Raw genomic sequence first — 21,972 nt, 5'->3', positions numbered from 1 at the left:
ACCTCAGGTGATCCACCCGCTTCGGCCTCCCAAAGTGCTGGGATTACAGGTGTGAGCCACCGCACCCAGTCTCCTTTCTTGCTCTTTTATAACTCATTTGGAGCTGTGTTGATTTTTAAATTCTTCGCATAGGTAGGTGACACTGCCTGTGAATTCTGGAGTGTAAAGGACCTGTTACAACTGTTATTTTAAAGGTGTTGTCCAGGTGCAGTGGCTCATGCCTGTGATCCCAGCACTTTGGGAGGCCGAGGCAGGTGGGTCACCTGAGGTCAGGAGTTTCAGACCAGCCTGACCAATATAGTGAAACCCCGTCTCTACTAAAACTACAAAAAATTAGCTGGTGTGGTGGTGCACACCTGTAATCCCAGGTATTCCGGAGACTGAGGCAAGAGAATCACTTGAACCCGGGAGGCAGAGGTTGCAGGGAGCCGAGATTGTGTCACTGTACTCCAGCCTGGGAGACAGAGCGAGACTTCATCTCAAAAATAATAAATAAAGGTGTTGAGTCTGAATGGACAATAGCCGCCATAAAGCCCTCTCCCGTTTTCTGAATGAGGAAATAGACCTGCAGGGGGTAGGAATCAGGTCCAATTCATCCCCTTTTCCCAGGTCCCGGAGGCAGCCTCTTGTGGGCTCAGGCAGGCCTGTGTTCAAATCCTGTGCCTTTCAGCCTCAGACAGGGACAGAAATGAGGATGAGACCTAATGTGTGTCCATTGCTAGCACAGTCCCCGGCCACAGTGTGGAAAAGGCCATTTTGGGTCTGAGATTCCTTTTCCTGCTCCTGTAGGTAGTGAGGTGGCCAGAGACAGAATGGAAAATGAGAGGTGAGAGGAGACAGGGCTTTCCTAGTCCCTGGGGTTGGTCTTGGGTCCTCCTTCCTGTGAACCTGCCCCGTCCCCTCTTCTCCCCCACTCCCCTCCAGCCATACTGACCTCGCTGTGCTCCTGGGGCCACTCAGCAAGTCTTCAAAGCACCAGCCTAGCCCTGCCTCCCTCTCCAGCCTCGTCATCACTGCCTCCTCCAGCCACCCACCTTCTTTGATCTGTTTCTGAAAGTTTATTCCACAAGCTGGTTCCAATGGCAGGGCCTTTGCACCTGCTGTTTCCACCACTTGAACACCCACCCACCCCGGCAGGGCCAGCTCTCTCTTCCCATCCCAGCCCAAATCCATCTCCTTGGGGCCTTCCTGCTACCCCATTTTATGAACAGCCCCACACCCACTTTGCCTCATCACCTCTGTAATTTACCACCATGCAGATGGCATCCTCTGACTTCCCTGAGCCTCGAGACTCATCTGATCTTGACGGGAGGCAGCAGCCTAGCAGTGGATTGGGGTGACTAGGGTTGCTTGGTTCCAGCTGGTTTGGTTCTGGGGATTGGGAATTTTTCTTCCTGTGTATATTTCTCTGCACTTTCCAAATTTTCTATCACAAAGATACATCAAAAATAAATCCCTGGCCGGGCGCGGTGGCTCATGCCTGTAATCCCAGCGCTTTGGGAGGCCGAAGCAGGTGGATCACGAGGTCAAGAGATCGAGACCATCCTGGCTAACACGGTGAAACCCGTCTCTACTAAAAATACAAAAAATTAGCCGGGCATGGTTGCAGGCACCTATGGTCCCAGCTACTCGGGAGGCTGAGGCAGGAGAATGGCTTGAACCTGGGAGGCAGAGCTTGCAGTGAGCTGAGATTGTGCCACCGCACTCCAGCCTGGGCGACAGAGCGAAGAGACTCCGTCTCAAAAAAAAAAAAATAAATAAATAAATAAATAAATGCCAGAGCTGGGCGCAGTGGCTCACGCCTGTAATCCCAGCACTTTGGGATGCTGAGGTGAGTGGATCACTTGGAGTCAGGAGTTTGAGCCCAGCCTGGCTAACATGGCAAAACTCTGTCTCTACTAAAAATACAAAAACTAGCTGGGTGTGGTGGCGGGCACCTTTAGTCCCAGCTACCCGGGAGGCTGAGGCAGGAGAATCGCGTGAATCCGAGAGGCGGAGGTTGCTCTGAGCTGAGATCATGCCACTGCACTCCAGCCTGGGTGACAGAAGGAGACACCGTCTCAAAAAAAAAAAAAAAAAAAAAAAAAGAGAGAGAAAAACAAAATGCTAGGTCTTCCCCAGCCCTTTCCTAACCCCCCGACCCCTTGTGATGCAGGTCACAGACCCTCGAGGAGCTAAAGAAGGGTTAATATTAGCAAAGTTTTACTTTTTTTTTTTTCTGCTCATAAATGACTCTGAAAAAGCCGATACGCCAGAGGCTAATGCAACTGTAGTCTAAAGGCAACGTCAAGGTCACTGATATGTCCCTCAGACGAGAGGCACTGCTCAGAATCCCCCTGTGCTGGGGGTGAGGGCAGGAGGGGACGGTTTCGGACAGAGGAATAAATACATGTGGTTGTGGGACTTCTGCCATCAGGGATGGTGGCCCCAGCCCAGGACCCCAAAACCCTGAGGTGGTGCAGCGGGCTGCCGACCCCACAGCTCGGGGTTCCCTGAGGCTGCCTCAGTGTTTGGATGGATTGGAAGGAAATGCTGAGGTTCCGGGAGGGCCCCGTGGCCAGCTCCCCCTTCCCACTCTAGCCAGAGGAGAGCCAAACTCCCGGCTGACCAGGGCCCTGGGGCGAGGAGCAGTGCCCCAAGAGGGCTTTCTGGTGTCAATGTCTCACACAGTGTCAGGTGGTGAGGCCTGGGCCTGGCCCTGAGGCGGGAGTGGGGGTGCCAGGCGAGGCTGGGGTGGGCCCTGGCTCCCGCAGCTCTGGGCTGCCCGTCTGTGTCTGCTGACATCCTGACTGTGGTCCACGGCTGGGAAGGGTGGGCAGACGGCTGCTGGCAGCCCTCAGCCTTGTAGTGTGTGTGTGGGGTGGACGAGGGGTCATGACGACAGGGATGGGACTGGGCGTCTCTGGTAAGGACCAGTGAGTGCCAGGCAGGGCCTACCCTGAAGGCTCAGCAGTGTCCCACCTGGGACACAGCCCTGCTCCCGAAGGGGCCCCAGGGGACCTGCTCGGCTGGGTGATTCACCAGGGCACGGGCAGGCCAGGCTGAACCCGGGGCCCCAGTGTGCAATGTGGGGAGGTGACTGGGTGAGTGTGGACAGGGCATGGGGTGTGCGGGGCGGGTGGCCGTGTGGCCATGCCCAGCCCTCAGAAGGCGAAGCAGCGCTCCTTGGGGTGGCCCACGCGGTCCAGGTTGGGCAGGCAGGCGTACTGGATCATGGGTGGGGGGCCACACATCAGCACCAGCGGCTCCTCCTCTGGGGGCGGAAGGTGGTCCCGGATCATCTCCTCATTCACGAAGCCCTGGCTGTAGTCCCAGGCTGTGGGGTGAGAGACCAGGTAAGCTGATGTGTGGCTGTGGGGTCACCAACCTACTGACCGACCAACCCTAGGCAGTGAATTCCTTAAATGCTGAAGAATGGAGAGGCTGATCCCAGCAAACTGTCACCAGGACCCCCTGCCCCAACCCTGACTCAAGCCTGTGGCCTCAGGCCCTGTAGCCTGAAACCAGAACGCAAGCCCAACGTGCTTCCCCTCACTGCACTTTATAGTTTGCAAAGCCTTTTGCTTCCATTTGGCCTCCCATGTGGCCCTTGGAACAACCCAGTGGGTGGACAGGGTGGGGAATATGAATCCCATTTTACAAATGTGGCAACTGAGGCCCAGAGGACCCAGAGTTGAGTTGCTCAAGGTCACACAATACATGACCGAGATGTACCTTCCAGGATCCAGAGGTCCCCAGGCTGGTGCTCTGCCCCAGGCTGGCCAGGGTGACAGTCTCTAACTGCCCCCACCTCCATGAACCCACTGTGACTCCCCCACAAGAATGTTGGCCCATGCGGAGCCGAGTCTCAGCTGTGTGTCCTGCCCCCTCGAGCCCTGAGCACCCACGATGATATGGCTGGTCTCTATCCTTAACAACCAGAAACAGCCAACCCGCAGCCCTCAACACCAACAGAAAAGCTGCTGAAGCCTCAGGCCAGGAGGGCTGGCACTGGCTGACACAGACACCTTGCCTAGATGGCCAAAGTGTACAGCATACAGTCCACACTATGGAGGTCCTGACGGGGAGGGGCCAAAGCAGTCCCAGCTTGCCCTGGAACCAGGAAAAGTCTACCGTGCTGAGCAAGGGGGTCCTCTTTATCTCACGGACACCATGAGCTAAGTAACTGGTCACATTTCCCTTTTCACTTTGGCTGCCGGGAAGCCTGGAGTGATACGCATGGCCCATTCACGGCAAGCGTGCATTATAGTCCGTTTTTGTACAAACCCCATTCCTGAGTCCATTCATTTTATGGCCCTGCACTTGTTTTCCATTTGTGCCACTCTGACTCACCAGATGAGTCTTTGTAAGCTTCCTAAATCCCTCTGGAACAAGGCAAGGCACAGAAAATATTTTTATAGCCGGGCAATGGATCTGAAATGGATCTGAAAGTACTTTGTAAAAACTGCACGGGAATAAACTGTATTTGCTAGTGTACAAAATGTGCAGGTATGTAAGACACCTTTCAATTTCACAGGGATTTCTTTTTAGTGTGTGTATGTGGTTTTGTTTTTTTTTTATTTAAGACGGGAATTGGCCATGTTGCCCCAGCTGGCATGCAGTAGCTATTCACAGGTGCGATCATAATGCCCTCCAGCCTGGAGCTCCTGGGCTCACGTGATCCTCCTACCTCAGCTTTCAGTAGCTGGGACTACAGGTGCATGCCACCGTGCACGGCTTAGTGTATTTTTCTCTGTACCTGTCCTGAAAGTGGCTCTGGGGGGGAAACAGTCACTGCCCCTGCCTGGAGACCTTGCCGCTCTCCTCATCCTTCGCCTAGCTACGGTACAGCCAGACTGGCCCGTTACCCCTTTCTTTCTCAATCTCTGGAATTTCAGCTTACATCTAATGCTACAGCAGCACCTCAACTAGACTTGAATTGGGGGTCACAGTGGTGATAAATGTACATGAAAAATGCTGGGCGATCACCCAATTAGTCCTCTCATCGGCAGGTAACTGTCCCTAGGCGGTGGTGCAGGCGCTGCCGCCTGTTGCCACCAGGGGTCAGCATTGGCCCCCTCCCTGGGGGACCAGGCCTTAATCTGGCCACAGGGCAGGGGTACACCAGGGACCCGGATCACTCATCTGGAATCCGGATGGGGCTAAACCCTGCCTCGCAGCAAGCTGGCCCCGCCCATGCTATTAGAAACTGCAGTCAGAAGGAAGCGAAGCTGCCTATCACTTCCTCCCTTTGGACTGACACATGGGTACAGGATAAATGCTTTTTTTTTTTTTTGAGTCTGGCTGACACAGACATGGTGCCAGTCCCGGAGCTCACGTGCTCCTTGCTGGGAGGAGCAGAGGGTGGTGTGGACAGAGCTCCCTTTTCAGCAGAGGGTGTGCGCCCCACACGGTGGATGAGTCCTGGGGAAACTGGGGCTGTAGGAGGTGCTGGAGGCAAAGCAGGGGCAGATGGCAGGACGAGACCCCAAACTGGCGCTCACGCGGGTGTTCAAAAATGGTGCTTCCAACACTTAGAAATTTCCCAGAAAATGCAGGTCCCCAGCTTCTCTTGAAAAGCAGAGGCCCTGGCCACACAGGGCTGTACTCCACAGCAGGACTGCCCACGGCGGGTGGCACTGTGTCCTCCGGACCAGGCAGATGCACCCCAATTTACCGCAGTCCCTACCGTCTCTCAGCCCTGCAGCTAAACATCACCAGAATGAGCCTAAGCTAAGTAACTGGCCTGGGGAAGCCTGAGCTTTGCTTTTCTTACAGCAAAGAAACTGACATATTACTTATTCCTACATCTCTATCTGAAGCCGAAAAGGGAAGGGCACTTTAACTCCCAGAGGCAACCTCTGCAAGTGGTGGGTGTGGCAGTCCTCACCGCTGCCTCCAGCGCGGTCTTGGCTGTCTCACAACTCCCTTGGCAAGCAGCTTAGCCACTGGACAGGTGGAACAAGGGTAACCCCAATGTCGGCCTAGCCCACTCCCCAGGGTTGACGATGGGAGAGAAGATGGCCTTGGTGTACTCGGCAGCTTCTGAGAGTGTGCATGCTGGGATGTGGAAGAGGCAGCCACCACCACTGCCCCAAGACTTCCCCTGAAGTGAGCCCCGCCCAGGGAGGGGACGCTGGCCTTCTCTGCCCAGCCAGGCAGTGCAGTGCACCCGGGAAAGGACTCCACCTCTGGAAGCAAGGACCTGGGTTCCAGGCCAGGCTGTGGTGGTTTCCAGCCATGTGCTTCAGTGAGCCCTCGTTCCTCATCTGTGAGACAGGGCCACACCACCTCCCTCCCACAGGGCCATAGTGACTGCCAGACATCGTGCAAAGGCTCAACGCCACGAAGGGCTGGGCAAAGGTTAACTGCGGGCTGGCACCTCCCACCCACCCAGCACGGGGCCTCCCTTGCTCACTTTCAGGGGCTCTGTCCAGTGTGTACCAGAGCTTGAAGCGCGCAGAATGTTCGTTCCTCAGTTCCTCCAGCTCAGGTCGCAGCAGGATGTCCTTCTCGGTCTGCAAGGGACAGGGCCAGGCGGTCAGGAGGGATGGGTGGCAGAGACTGCCCCTGGAGACACTCAACAGAGACGCACCTGGTCATCGCACCCGCCCGTGGGCCACAGGCTTGTGGAGCTTCCAGGAGGGGACTCGGCCAGAGATCACCCCACCACCCCTGTCCTTGTTTAGCCTACAGAGCCCCTCAAAGCTGCTGCCAAAGGGGTGAAGGTGTTCGCTAGAAACTCAGTGTGTCAACTGCTTCTGCTGTTGTGGGGAAATGGGCTCAATGTCCTGAGAGGGGGGAGAATGGAAAAAACTAAAGGCGGCCGAGCTGCATGACACGTAACAGGGAAGAGACGGGAAATGCGACAGACCCTCCAGGCGGGCAGCCTGGCAGCGGGTATAACACATACAATAAGCAATGGTCCTGTGTTTATTTGAGTTCTGGGATCTCATTCAGGTTGTACCTCCATAAACCAGGAAGTACAGACACCACTCCCCACTCCACCTGCCCCCTCGGGCCTTGGCCACACCCATCCCCCTGGCTGGCCTGAAGCTCCCCCGCCCCTACCTGGCAGTCACAGAGCCCTACAGAACTCAGTCCAGCATCCCTTCCAGGAAAGCTTCCTGGACCCTCCAGGGGCTATCAAGGATCTCCTCCTGAATCCCCCACCTGCCTCACCACACGCGCCCCCGCCTCCCCCCGGCCACCCCTCTCCCCCTGCCATCCCCGTTCCACTTCTGATCACATCACAGGCTGCTGCCCAGTGTTTGCAGGTCACACAGGGACAGAGGGGGCTCCTCAGGCCAATGTGCAGTGTCCCTGACCCCACGGGACTCAAAGAAACTGGGGGCCAAAGACCGCTGCCACCCAGAAAGGTCTGCCAACTAACAAATCGCTACTGAGTTCCCAGGCTGGGCAAGGGCGGGGTGGACTCTCCCCAGGAGGCAGCCACAGATGTGACTTCTCTGTTCCCAGGGTGGGGAACAGCACACAGCCTCCACATAGCCCGAGGCACATGAATATGGGAATTGCCAGGGTGGGGGACTGCAGGTCCAGCTCCTCGGTGCTCCCCTCCAGGAGATGAGCTGCGTGAGGGGCATGAGCCTCGACACATCCTAGGGAAGACGGGGTGTTAAACAGTTTTTCCAGTTTCTGAGGTTAGGAGGCTGAGGGCCCTTTCTGCTCTAACAGGGTGAGGACAGGGGCAGAGACAGGCTTTGGGCTACACGAGCTCAAGGAAAAAAATGCAGAAAATATGGAAGAAAAAGTACCTGAAACCCTTCAGAAATAATGACTGTTAGGATTTGTGTGTGCATCTTTTGACTTTGTTTTCTATTAACTATGTGTAACTTTCTTTTTAGGCCAGGCACGGTGGTTCATGCTTGTAATCCCAGTACTCTGGGAGGCTGAGGCTGAGGAGTACCCCAGTACTCACTTGAGGTCAGGAGTTCAACACCAGCCTGGCAACATGGTGAAACTCCATCTCTACTAAAAATACAAAGAATTAGCCGGTGTGGTGGCACGCGCCTATAATCCCAGCTACTCAGGAAGCTGAGGCAGGAGAATTGCTTGAACCTGGGAGGTGGAGGTTACAGTGAGCCGAGATCATGCCATTGCACTCCAGCCTGGGCAACGAGAGTGAAATTCCGTCTCAATTTTTTTTAAAAAAGTTATGTCTTCCTATCCGAGCTAAAGTGTGTCTCATGCTTTAATCCTCACCACCATCCTGTGAGGTGGCCACCGCCTCGACCCACCTGACAGATGAACAGAGGGATAGAACCTTGGGGGTCTGCTACTCGAGGGTAGGGGGCTCCCAGCTCAAAACCAGGCACTGAGGTCACAGAGGAAGGAAGGAGAGGAAAGGAGCGGCGATGACCCGACTGGCACGGTTCTCAGAGTGTAGTGTGGGGACCCCTGGGGGTGGGACCCTGAAGAGGATCCCTGAGGCCAAACGGTTTTCATATAATACTGAGACACTATTGGTATGTTTCACTCTTGCTCTCTCAGGAGTAGATGGGGCCACTTTCCAGAGGCTGCGTGACTGGCACCGTCACGCGGATGGGATGCAGAAACAAACGCAGGAATCCAGCTGTCCTATGAAGCGAGACATTCCGAGGTTTGCAAAAATGTAAAACAAAATGATGTTGGCCGGGCGCGGTGGCTCAAGCCTGTAATCCCAGCACTTTAGGAGGCCGAGACGGGCGGATCATGAGGTCAGAAGATCGAGACCATCCTGGCTAACACGGTGAAACCCCGTCTCTACTAAAAAAGACAAAAAACTAGCCGGGCGAGGTGGCGGGCGCCTGTAGTCCCAGCTACTCGGGAGGCTGAGGCAGGAGAATGGCCTAAACCCGGGAGGCGGAGCTTGCAGTGAGCTGAGATCGCGCCACTGCACTCCAGCCTGGGCGACAGAGCAAGACTCCGTCTCAAAACAAACAAACAAAAAACCAAAATGATGTTTTCTAAAGTATAGTTTTTTAAAAAGTAAAAATAGGCTGGGCGCAGTGGCTCACGCCTGTAATCCCAGCACTTTGGGAGGCCGAGGCAGGCGGATCACCTGAGGTCAGGAGTTTCAGACCAGCCTGGCCAACATGGTGAAACCCCGTCTCTACTAAAAATACAAAAATTAGCCAGGTGTGGTGGCGGACACCTGTAATCCCAGCTACTCGGGAGGCTGAGGCAGGAGAATCACTTGAACCCAGGAGGCAAAGGTTGCAGTGAGCCGAGATCGCGCCACTGCACCCCAGCCTGGGGAACAAGAGCAAGACTTCATCTCAAAAATAAATAAATAAATAAATAAAAATATGCCCTGGTTTGAGCACTTCCCATGAGATTTGCACAGTCAAGCCCCTCCCGGAGCCTGTGTCCGGAGGTACAAAATAAGGTGACCACACTGTCCTTGCTACCAGGTACAAAGATGGCCTGTACAGGTGACAGACAGTCTGGAGGCCTCCACAGACTCGGACCCAGCACCACCAAGTCTCACTGCTGCCCTCCCTCCCTCCACACCAGCCAGCCTGGAATTTCTGCCTTTCTCCCCTGGGCCTAGCAAGGCTATCTCGGTTTGCCTTGGGGCAGTTTTCTGCAGCTGTGGGGAGGCAGGGTGGGGCAAGGACCCACATCCAAGGACCTCAGGCAAGTATCTTCTCCCCCAATCTACGTCATCAGTCACAAAACACTGAACCTGGAAAGACCTTGCAACAACCCAGTTTCATCAGCTCATTCTACAGATGAGGGAGTGAAGCCCAGAGAGGGAAAGCAGCTCGTCCAAGGCCACACAGCAGGCCAGAGCAGGCAGGCAGTGGGCTCGTGGACAAGGATATGAATCAGAAGCCAGCGAGACCAACATTCAAATCCTGCCCTGACACCCTGTAGCTCAGGGGCTTTGTGCAAATGTCTGGTCATAGGAGCCCCTCCATCTCCAGGCCAGCCCAGGCCATTATTCCTCCCACTCCACTGGCGGGTTCCAATCTGTGCTCATGGTGAAGGGAGTTCTGAGTTTTGGAGGAAGCAGCCAGGGGATGGGGTGCTCAAGGAGCTCCCCGCAGGGCAGCCCCCTCAGCCAGATCCAGGCTCTGCACCACGAAGCCTGCCTGCCATGCTGCTGCCAAGGCCGCCAGTGCACAGAACGTTCAGAGCTCCCCCCATGCTGGTCATCCCCAGAATCTTAGCAGAGTTGTGCACACCCCTGAACAGCACCTGAGCAGGCCCTAAGTCCCCTCTCAGGAGAAGCTGAGTTTGCCCATCATGGGGACACCCACTGACCTGGTTGGCAAAGAGCAGGTGGCACACGGTGTGGTCATCAGGGTCCTTCATGATAGCGCGGATCACCTGCAGCATCGGAGTGATGCCTGCAAAATAGCCGGCCAGAGCCCCCACGTGCTGAGTGAGGCCTGCTCACAGGCACCGCCCCACCCAGGTGTACCGGGGGAGAGTGGCCAGGACCACTGGGCCTAGGACCCTGACCTCTGGTAGCTCCCAGGCACTGAGAACCTGCGCCTCACCCACACCCCCAACTCCTCCCTTAACATTAGCCGCCGGACGCCTCAGTGGGGGTTCCACGTACCTGTCCCTCCCGCGATCATGCCCACAGACTTCACCGTCTTGATGACGGGGTTGGACTTTTTGTCAGGCCGGATGGCGAACTTCCCTGGGGAGAGAGAAGGTGTGAGGCCCGGCCGTCAAACATGCCATGCGTGGGGGCTGGAGAGGCTGGAGAACCTGCCCCCACTGTGAGGTCCGAGGTGGAGGCGGCTGCCATTCTACGCCAGCCATTAGGAAGGTGCAGGAGCAGTGGAGAGGCTGGGAATCCAGAGGCTCAGCTCCGTCCTCTTGCTTGCTTGTTTGAGATGCTGAGAAAGCCAAATGGAGGCTGGCAGTGGGTGAGATGGGGCCCCCCGGAGTGGCCTGTCTGCAACCCCTGTGCCAGCAACTTATCCCCTCTACAGGCAAGGAGACTCAGGTCCCAGAAAGGGACAGCTGGCCCAGTGGGAGTCACTCATCCACAGAGAGCCAGGTACCTGCACCCTGCACCCCCAAGCTCTCCAATTCTCTGAGCCTGCTCTGTAATCAAGGGATTCCGACCCAAGTCACCTTTGCCCTGGTAGACCAGCAGCCCGTTGGGGCCCCGGAACTCAATGGTGTCTCCAATCTGCATGCTTTCCAGGTACTGAGACATCTTGCCTCCGGCAGGAAACTTGGGATGGGTGTCCTTGAAGTAAACCTGCAAGACACCCCCGCAGCCCTCAGTCGCCGGCTCCAGGCCTCAGGGGTGAGCTCTTGTCCACGGCGGGGGGCAAGTGCCTCTTCCGCAGCTCTTCTGAGGCCCACACATGGCCTTCTCCTGTGCAGCCCAATCCACCCAGCCGTCAAACTGTATCCGTCCTGCACCCTGTCTTTCACCCCACCCTCCCAGGAGTCGGCCTCCCCCCGACATCCCCGGGGAAAGCAAAGCACCAGCCGCGTGTACAAGGCCAGCCAACTCCAGGGCTGGATGCGCTCACATTTCACCAACTGTCTCCGGGGCCCCTCCCAATGGGAGACACTGACACCCGTCAGCAAAGTCAAGGCTCTGGGATGCCCACTCAGCTACACTCCTCCTGGTGGACACTCAGTCCCTCCTGTTGTGTGCTGTCATAAAAACCTCGCTCACTCTTGGAACTACTTCCTGCTCTGCACTCTCTGGGATTACTGTCTTGGGAAAGAGAAGGGCCTCGATCTGACACCTGCAAAGAGATGGGGAGAGAGAGGAGGAGTGGCTCACCCTGCCCGGGGAGTCTGATGGATGGAGAAGGGAAAGGCGGCTGGGGGAGGGACAGTGTGTATACAGGGCCTCGGGGAGGGGAACCTGTTGTGGCTTCAGCACGGAGGGTGGCTACGGGGCGTGGAGGCAGAGGGGAATGGAGGGCCAGGGAGAGGCAGACAGAGCACACTTTCCTGGGCCCTGGGTGCCAGGCCAGGACTCTGACCTTTACCAAGGACCAAGGGAGCCATCGAGGTCTCCAAGCCAGGAGAGGCCTGGTCACCTGTGGGTTTTTCAACCCCAACTTGAATCCTCCTAATAGCTTCTCCACATCTGGCCACAGAGACTTCAATGTGAACAGATGCTTGAGCCCTCACCACCTCCTCTGTGCTTCTGGACAAAGCCCCAAACCTCACTGGGGCCTCCAAGGCCCTGTCTGGCCCCACTGACCTCTCCCACCCCTTGCCCCAACCCTCCAGCCACTTCAGTCCTCGAGCCTGCTGCTGACCTCAGGGCCTTTGCACTTGAAGCTTCTTTTCTTCCTTCTTCACCTGGTCAGCGCCTACTCAGTCCCAGATCTCACCTTCCCTGTTGCCTACTAGGGAGCCACTCTCACCAGCCAACCCCACCCATCCCTGGTGGCCCTTCTGGAAGCTCGGTCGCAGGTACCTGTCCCCTGCAGGGAGCACTGGCTTCCCCATGACCATGTGCCCAGTGCCCGTCCTCCCGCCAAAGACAAGTTCCTGAGGCCAGGTCTGGGTGCTCCAGCAAGGAAGGAGCCCAGGCCAGGGCCCCTCCCACTCCTGAGATCCAGTGCCTGCCCCAAGACCTGGAGAGATCCAGGGCCTCAGCTGCGGCCCAGTAAGAGGGCTCCAGGGGCACCTGAGGGCACTGGGTTGGGAAGGCTATAGGGCTTTAGCCTTGACTGGGGAGGGTCTCCAACACCCCATACACCTACCGGTCTAGGCTGCTTCTCACCCTCTGTTCTGCAGGAAAATTTGTATTTCTTTTTTATCCTTTTTTTTTTTTTTTTTTTGACTGACTCTCGTTCTATTGCCCAGGCTGGAGTATAGTGGCACAATCTTGTCTCACTGCAACCTCTGCCTCCCAGATTCAAGCCATTCTCCTGCCTCAGCCTCCCAAGTAGCTGGGATTACAGGTGCACGCCACCATGCCCAGCTAATTTTTTTGTATTTTTAGTAGAGACGGGGTTTCTTTTTTTTTTTTTTTTTTTTGAGACGGAGTCTCGCTCTGTCGCCCAGGCTGGAGTGCAGTGGCCAGATCTCAGCTCACTGCAAGCTCCGCCTCCCGGGTTCATGCCATTCTCCTGCCTCAGCCTCCCGAGTAGCTGGGACTACAGGCGCCCGCCACCTCGCCCAGCTAGTTTTTTGTCTTTTTTAGTAGAGACGGGGTTTCACCGTGTTAGCCAGGATGGTCTCGATCTCCTGACCTCGTGCTCCACCCGTCTCGGCCTCCCAAAGTGCTGGGATTATAGGCTTGGGCCACCGCGCCCGGCCGAGACGGGGTTTCTCCATGTTGGCCAGGTTGGTCTTGAACTCCTGACCTCAGGTGATCCGCCCGCCTCGGCCTCCCACAGCGGCTTACAGGTGTGAGCCACTGTGCCCAGCTGAAAGCTTGTATTTCTGATTTTCATAAAAATGTCCTGCTGGAGCCGCTGTGCTGCCTCTTACTTCCCACTCGGCACGTATGTTTCAGGCTCCGGGCTGCGGCCCCACTCGGCACGTACGTTTCAGGCTCCGGGCTGCGGCCCCAGGTCTCTGTGGTCTGCTGCCCCCAACGGCTGCATCTTCTACTGTGAACCTCCACCTCGAACTCCGCAACAGACCCCAGAAAGCCCATCACCCCAGCTCCCAGACCACACCGCACGAGCCCCTCACGTTTCCCTAGCAGGCCTGAGGGACATTTCTCAGAGAAAGGAGTAAGAACAGGGCCTGTGTGTCACCGAGGCCCAGCCGCTGACCACGGTGGAGTGGCTGCCTCATCCCGCACACTCGGGACCCAGCTCCCAGGAATCTCCCGGCATGAGAGCAGGGCCTGGGCTGCGCTGTCACACCTCGCAGCAGGGGTGTCTGCACCGCCGGCCAGCCTTCCTGGCGCCTCTGCTGCAGGTACCCGTCCTGGTTTAAGGGCGCTTGCACTGAACCCTGGCCCCTGATCTCTGCCAAGACCCCCTTGTTTGGCTTTTGTTGGTAAATGATTACGTGCTATTTACTCAGAAACCAGGCACAAGGGAGCACTGGGTCTTTAGGGTCCAGGCTGTGGGGCACGTGGACTCGAGAGGGGCTCTAGAAGCCACTGCATCTGCAAGCCCCTGGGGAAGCAGGGCAGCCATGACCAAGGCTAGGCTGCACAGGGCGGGAGCGGGAGCCTTCCCTGTCCGGGGAGGGAGGGGTCCACATGGGCTGTTGCCATGGCTACCCACCCACACCTCCTCCACAGTCATGACCCAGAGGCTTCACCTTGATGACCAGGTCCACGAAGCCCTTGTCATCATCACTGGAGACAGGTGTATAGGGCCGGATGACCAGGTTTCCGTCAATTCGAGCCGAGAGGTAGATGTGCTGGCCTGCAGGACAGAACGGGGTCACTCTGGGCCAGAGATCATCCCTACAGGTGACCCCTGGGTCTTGTCAAGCCACTACCCTGCACCCCTACCCGGCATTCAAAGCCTGGCCTGGCCTCAGCTCCCACAGCCCCCTCCCACCCCTCCTGGGGACTCCCCTCACGTCCCAGCTTCCTGCCTCCACGCCTTCACTCCTCCTGGTGCCACTGTCAGGGACCCTGGGACTTCCCACTCTCATTCCAACAGACTCTCCCTTAAAGGCCCACCTCCTCCTGAAGCCTTCCCCACTCTCCCTGGTGGAAATATGAAGCTCCCATCTCTCTGATCTAGTGCCCCAGCTGCCTGCCAGGCTCCAAGTGGGCCTGGCAGGGGCGTGACTCACCGACGGGGAGGCCCAGGATATGCTGGGGTGACGGCAGGGCAAAGCGGAAGCGCCGGGTGTCATGGCTGATGATCTGGAGAGAGGCCCAAAGCTGCTGAATGGTCCCCAGGGCAGAGGCCTCCCAGGGGGGCTCCCAGGCGTCAGAGTCCCCATCCCATTCCTCCTTTGTGTCCTCACCCTTCCCCAGTGCCCGAGTGTCCTTGTAAGAAGTGACGCCAATGCCACGTGTGGATGCACACACCTGCACACTGCGTGTGAGTTGCTGAGGTCAGATGCACGCCGGGTGTGTCTGTCCTGGCCCAGAGGGGCCACAAACAAGGTGGCCAGAGCGGGGAATGAACCCAGGGTCCCAAAAGGAGGATGCCAGAACAGCCCCAAAAACTTCCAGGACAGGGAGGGAGGAATCCACCTCTGCCTTCAGTTCAAGCAGCGGCCTGAAGCGGCAGGAAGAACTCGGGGGCTGGATGGGCAAACTGGGGCAGAGCTAGACAAGGTTGTATGTGCCCAGGCCTGCACCCCAAGAGAGGGGCTGCAGAGGCCACTGCATCTGAGAGCCCCTTGGGAAATGGGGCAGCCAGGACTGAGGTAGGCTTCACAGGGCAAAAAGTGGGAGCCTTCCCTGCCCAGGAACTCCAAAAGCCCAAAGCCAGGCTTCCACCCTGCATGGGGTGGGCACCCAGGGCATGGCCAGTGGCTGGGACAGTGGCAGAGGAGGAGGGGGGCTGGCTAAGAGCCAGATTGGGCCAGGGACGGAGCTGAGACTAAAAGCCCTGAGGTCTTGTTAAGTGGGTCTTAGGCTGAGGCCAGGGCCAATCACATAACCAGTTCCAGTCAGAGCTGGAACCAAACCCAGCACCCTGAGGGTGCACTCCCTGTGGGGTTCCCAGTACCCGGCACGGCCAGGAGAGGGAGTGTGAAGGAGCCATGCGGAAGGTGGGTGCTGCAGAGGCGCTTACATCCAAACGTGGCAAAGTCCACAGGTGGACGGTGTCATCACTTAGTGGGGGATAACAGACCTCTCCAATGGGGGAGGACATCACAGATGCCCATCCAGGCTCAGTACAAGAACCCTCTGACCTCAGCAGTGTTCCAGCACAGAGCAGCTGCCGCAAGGAGAGACCCGTCCCTGCACGTGTGAGCAGAGGCAAATCTCAGGAAAGACGGTGCAGACACTGCTCAGGATCAGGTGTGCAGGTGGCCCACCAGCCTCTGCCCGGCAGCCCAGGCCTCAAAGGGGCCTCTACCAGAAGCCTCTGCACTATAGGCAAACACAGCCCCAAGGCCTTCTGGAAGTGGATTCCAGGATTATCAATTGGTCCCAACAGTCAAGGTCAGAAACCCATGCGCCAGAAAACATTTGGAGGAAGAATAGAAATGAGATGGTCTGGCACGGTGGCCTGTAATCCCAGCACTTTAGGAGGCCGAGGCAGGCAGATCACCTGAGGTCAGGAGTTCGAGACCAGCCTGAACAACATGGAGAAACCCCGTCTCTACTAAAACTACAAAATTAGCTGAGCGTGGTAGTGCATGCCTGTCATCCCAGCTACTCAGGAGGCTGAGGCAGAATAATCACTTGAATCCAGGAGGCAGAGGTCGCAGTGAGCCGAGATTGCGCCATTGTACTCTAGCCTGGGCAACAAGAGTGAAACTCAATCTCAAAAAAAAAAAAAAAAAAAAAGGAATAGAAATGAGGACAAGAGACGAATAATTATGGTGCTGGCCAACCTCTAGTAGGGTAGCCAGGTGGGGCAAAGCACAGAGCACCCAGAGCGGGCCTGCTGCGGACGCCGCAAAGCCACCGCGGGCACAATGCGGGGCAAAGCTGCAATCCTAGGACATCTGCCACACACTCCCTTGTGTAACATCCCTATGATGAAATACTAAAAGGATCCATGTTGTACGGCTGGCTAAAAAACCAGGTTACCAAAACAAGAAACTGCGTGTGCACACCCGCACCTCCACACACCCGCTTGTATGAACGAGATACCCACATAGGGTCTGGCAGGCTCACGCTGAGCTGTGACCTGGGCTGTCTGCATGGGGCCCTGGGATGCGGCAATGGGGTAGGGATGGAGGTCATCCTTCACAGAATTTTTATTGTGAGCACGTATAAATAATACATTATTTCTGGAATTAAGAAACAATAGGGCCGGACGCGGTGGCTCATGCCTGTAATCCCAGCACTTTGGGAGGCTGAGGCAGGCAGATCACCTGAGGTCGAAGTTCGAGACCAGCCTGACCAACATGGAGAAACCCCATCTCTACTAAAAATACAAAATTAGCCGGTGGTGCATGCTTATAATCCCAGCCACCTGAGAGGCTGAGGCCTGAGAATGGCTTGAATCTGGGAGGCTGAGGTTGCAGTGAGTCGAGATTGTGCCATTGCACTCCAGCCTGGGCAACAAGAGCAAAACTCCATCTCAAAAAAAAAAAAAAAAAAGGAACAACAGTAACAGAGCCAGGCATAATGGTGCATGCACATGGTCCCAGCTACTTAGACGGTTTGTGCCCGAGAGTGTGAGGTTGCAGTAAGCAGCCTGGGTGACAGAGCAAGACCTTGTTCTAAAAAAACACAAACACCAAAAAAAACCACCAATAACAAGGGAAAAGAATGTTAACAGGTTTCAAAATGTTATGATTTCATTTGGGTAAGAAAAAAACATGTCTGCCTGCTCACATAAGTATAAAACATACCACAGGGCTGGGCGCGGTGGCTCACGCCTGTAATTCCAGCACTTTGAGAGGCCGAGTCAGGTGGATCACCTGAGGTCAGGAGTTCAAGACCAGCCTGGCCAGCATGGTGAAACCCCAATTCTACTAAAAATACAAAAAAAATTAGCAGGGTGTGGTGGGCACCTGTAATCCCAGCTACTTGGGAGGCTGAGGCAGGAGAATCGCTTGAACCTAGGAGGCAGAGGTTGCAGTGAGCTGAGATCACGCCATTGCACTACCGCCTGGGCAACGAGAGTGAAACTCCATCTCAAAAACAAACAAACAGCTGGACGCGGTGGCTCATGCCTGTAATCCCAGCACTTTGGGAGGCCGAGGTGGGCGGATCACGAGGTCAGGAGATCGAGACCATCCTGGCTAACATGGTGAAACCCCGTCTCTACTAAAAATACAAAAAATTAGCCGGGCATGGTGGCAGGCACCTGTAGTATCAGCTACTTGGGAGGCTGAGGCAGGAGAATGGCGTGAACCTGGGAGGTGGAGTTTGCAGTGAGCTGAGATTGCACCACTGCACTCCGCCTAGGCAACAGAGCAAGACTCCATCTTGGAAAAAAAAAAAAAAATCATATCCCAAAGGTAAGTGTGGTCTCATCTGGAAGGTGGTGATTTACTTTTTTTTGTTTTTTTATTTTTTTGAAACGGAGTTTTGCTCTTATCACCCAGACTGGAGTGCAATGGTGTGATCTCAGCTCACTGCAACCTCTGTCTCCCGCTTCAAGCGATTCTCCTGCCTCAGCCTCCTGAGTAGCTGGGATTACATGCACCTGCCACCACGCCCGGCTAATTTTCGTATTTATTTATTCTTTTGAGATGGAGTCTTGCTCTGTAGCCCAGGCTGGAGTGCAGTGGCGTGATCTCGGCTCACCGCAAGCTCCACCTTCCAGGTTCACGCCATTCTCCTGCCTCAGCCTCTAGAGCAGCTGGAATTACAGGTGCCCGCCACCACGCCTGGCTAATTTATTTATTTATTTATCTCGAGACGGAGTCTCGCTCTGTCACCCAGGCTGGAGTGCAGTGGCGCCATCTCGGCTCACTGCAAGCTCCGCCTCCCAGGTTCACACCATTCTCCTGCCTCAGCCTCCCCAGCAGCTGGGACTACAGGCGCACACTGCCACGCCCAGCTAATTTTTTGTATTTTTAGTAGAGACAGGGTTTCACTGTGTTAGCCAAGATGGTCTCGATCTCCGGCCCTTGTGATCCACCCACCTCGGCCTCCCAAAGTGCTGGGATTACAGGTGTGAGCCACCGTGCCTGGCCTAATTTTCGTATTGTTAGTAGAGATGGGGTTTCACCATGTTGGCCAGGCTAGTCTCAAATTCCCGACCTCAGGTGATCCACCGGCCTCAACCTCCCAAAGTGCTGGGATTACAGGCGTGAGTCACGGTGCCTGGCTGGTAATTTACTTTTCATTTTGTGTTTTTTTTTTTTGCTTCTGAATGTCAACATCTCTGTGAGCTCCTGGGACAATTACAGACACTTGCTCCAAAAGTTCCAGGAAGCGGCCAGCTCCGTGCCATGGAAGCCTGAGATTCCTGTGAAGCCTGAGTCAGATGCACCAGGCACAAGCCCAGGGTGGAGACTTGGGCCCTGGCAGACGACATTCTCTGCTGTGACTCAGTTTTCCCTGCCACACCCCTCCTGTGCCTGCTGGGGGTGGCCAAAAATAGAGCAAGGGAGGGGCTCCGAAGAGGGCAAGTGACCGAAGGAAGCAGCCTTTACTGGGCAGCAAGGCAAAAGAGGGAGAGGATGGTTTTAAATCATAATCAGAGCTTTGAAAAAAAGGAGTCAGGTCAGGAACCATGGCTCATGCCTATAATCCTAACACTTTGGGAGGTGGAGGGGCGGGGACCACTAGAGCCCAGGAGTTTGAGACCAGCCTGGGCAACAGGACGAAACCCCACCTCTACAAAAAATTAAAAAATTAGGCCGGGCGCGGTGGCTCACGCCTGTAATTGCAGCTACTCAGGGGGCTGAGGTAGGAGAATCACTTGAGCCTGGGGAGGCAGAGGTTGTGGTGAGTCAAGATTGCACCACTGCACTCCAGCCTGGGACACAGAGCAAGACTCTGTCTCAAAAAAAAAGTATGAACTAACTAATGAAAGAAAGTAAGAATCAAACAGGGCAGAGGGAGCCCACACAGCTCAGAGCACCCAGGGAATCTGCACAGATGTGAAAGGTGTCCAGGTCCAGCAGCACCAGGCCGTGGGGAATGAGGCTGGGGGAGGGGGAGGAGGGAGGAGAGCTTATCTTCAAACCTCTCACCCCCTGCATTCCTACCCCATAAATGGACCTAAAAGTTCTGAGGGGTTCCTTCCACTCTGACCTTCCATGAGGCAGTGAGTGTGGTTCAGAGAATGGGCTCTGTGGACAGAAAGACCAGGGTTTGAATCCCTCGGCCACTTCCTGGTGGCCTTAGCAAAGGACATCACCTTGCTTTCTCCATCTGTAGAATGGGCGGACAACAGTATGTACCTCAGAGCGGGACCATGCCCTGAGCACAGAGTAGATGCCTGTAGGTGCCTGGGCAATGCTGTGATGCTGACGAGGCAGCGGCAGTGGCCGGCACTCACCTCCCGGTCGATGAGCCGCAGCGAGTACTTGATGTCCGGACTCTCGAGGGTGATGGCTGGCGTGGAGCGCCGGAACAGCTTCATGAGCAGACTGTATAGGAACCAGACTGGGGAGAGCACCACATGGCCCAACTGAAACGACAGGGACCCGTGGGGTCAGCACAGAAGCCTGCCTTTCCCTAAACACACCGGCTCGTCCACACTGCCAGGCCTCTGCTCATGCTGTCCCCTCTGCTGGGAGCAACCTCTCCCCACCACCCTCATCCAGACAGCATCATCAATTTTGGTGCCCACTAGGAGAAGCTATAAAGACCAGACTGAGCATTACACCTGTTGCTCATTACACTTGTCACTGAGCATTACCCAGGCTTCTATGCTCAGTACCATGAGAAAAAGCTCCATTTCCTCTGAGGAGCCAGGACCAAAAAGTGCTGTGTCTCTAAGCACATATCATTTTTCACTTTGGCTACTAGGAAGCTCAGAGGAAAATTAATCTTGAGCATAATATGTTTGTGCTCCCTCCTTGTCTTCCTTCCTTTAGTCAACTTCCCTGGTTTTTTTTTTTTTTGATACAGAGTCTCACTCTGTCACCCCACCACCCAGGCTGGAGTGCAGTGGCCTGATCTCGGCTCACTGCAACCTCTGCCTCCTGGGTTCAAGCAATTCTCTGCCTCAGCCTCCCGAGTAGCTGGGATTACAGGCACCTACCATCAAGCCTGGCTAATTTTTGTATTTTTAGTAGAGACAGGGTTTCACCACGTTGGCCAGGCTGGTCTTGAACTCCCGACCTTGTGATCCACCTGCCTCAGCCTCCCAAAGTGCTGGGATTACAGGCGTGAGCCACCACACCCAGCAACTTCCCTGGTCTTATTAAGCGATGTCAAGTTCTAGCTTGATTTAGACAAACAGACAAATAATAACCCCAACTCAGAACCTATCTGAAAGGACTACACTGACCAAATGGCTCTATGACACCTTTAAATCCGGTCCCTTGGGGCCACTGAGATTGATGCTCTCCTCTTTGCTCTCCCACAGAGCACACTAGAACAAGTCAGTGAAGCTGGGTGAACTGAGCCACTTCCCCCAAATGACATCCATGAATGTCCCTGAGCCCTGGGGTTTTGCCATCAGGTGTAAGGGAAGCAAAGTACTGAGCCAGGCACTGGGAAGGTCACTGGCTGTGTGACCCCAAGAAAGTCCCTTCCCCTCTCAACCAGAGTGGACCAGGTGATCTGCAAGGCCCCCAGAGCTGCGACTCTACTGCTCAGATCACCAAGGTCAACAGCCTCAGGGATCCCAGGGCTACATCGGGCACCACACAGGCACGGCCCCTGCAGTAACCCCACGCGGTAGGCACTGTCACCGCCACCATTTCGCAGATGAGGAAACAACCCAGAAGGGCAAAGCGACTCACCCAGTCACACAGCTGGCAGGTCGAAGCTGACCCAGAGTCCACTCATCCCTTATACCACGCTGGGATACCTCAGGCTCAGTCGGACCGCGCCACACAGCCCTGAGGGGATGTTCCTTTCCAGCCCCTGCCCCCCGACATCTCAGCCTCACGAAGGCCCTAAAAGGGGGCCAGGCATCGTGGCTCACGCCTGTAATCCCAACACTCTGGGAGGCGGAGGCAGGGGAACAGTTTGAGTCCAGGAGTTTGAAACCAGCCTGGGCAACAAGGTGAAACTCTGTCTCTAGAAAAAATATAAAAAGTTAGCTGGTTGTAGGCCAGGCACAGTAGCTTACGCCTGTAATTCCAGCACTTTGGGAGGCCAAGGTGGGTGGATCACCTGAGGTCAGGGGTTCAAGACCAGCCTGGCCAACATGGCGAAATCCCGTCTCTACTAAAAATACAAAAATTAGCCAGGCGTGGTGGCGGGTGCCTGTAATCCCAGCTCCTTGGGAGGGTGGGGCAGGAGAATCGCTTGAACCTGGGAGGTGGAGGTTGCAATGAGCCAAGATCATGCCATTGCACTCCCGC

General features: G+C 55.7%; 1 protein-coding gene across 1 annotated transcript in view; it reads right to left on the bottom strand.

Annotated features, from left to right (window-relative positions):
• Positions 1-2,185: 2,185 nt before the first annotated feature.
• CYB5R3 (cytochrome b5 reductase 3) overlaps positions 2,186-21,972 on the bottom strand; it is a 31,789-nt gene continuing 12,002 nt past the window's right edge. The window contains exons 2-9 of the mRNA XM_038007354.2: positions 19,992-20,123; positions 14,692-14,764; positions 14,206-14,312; positions 11,077-11,206; positions 10,550-10,633; positions 10,249-10,334; positions 6,398-6,497; positions 2,186-3,316 (exon numbers count right to left, since the gene is read on the bottom strand). Of these exons, the coding sequence (XP_037863282.1) occupies positions 3,144-3,316; positions 6,398-6,497; positions 10,249-10,334; positions 10,550-10,633; positions 11,077-11,206; positions 14,206-14,312; positions 14,692-14,764; positions 19,992-20,123 (885 nt within the window). The 3' untranslated portion in view covers positions 2,186-3,143. The remainder of the gene's footprint in view (positions 3,317-6,397; positions 6,498-10,248; positions 10,335-10,549; positions 10,634-11,076; positions 11,207-14,205; positions 14,313-14,691; positions 14,765-19,991; positions 20,124-21,972) is intronic.

The sequence above is a fragment of the Chlorocebus sabaeus genome, chromosome 19 (assembly GCF_047675955.1).
Source record: "Chlorocebus sabaeus isolate Y175 chromosome 19, mChlSab1.0.hap1, whole genome shotgun sequence".
Lineage (NCBI taxonomy): Eukaryota > Metazoa > Chordata > Mammalia > Primates > Cercopithecidae > Chlorocebus > Chlorocebus sabaeus.
Note: the sequence above shows the minus strand (reverse complement) of the source record. Positions and strands in the feature narration are given on the sequence as shown.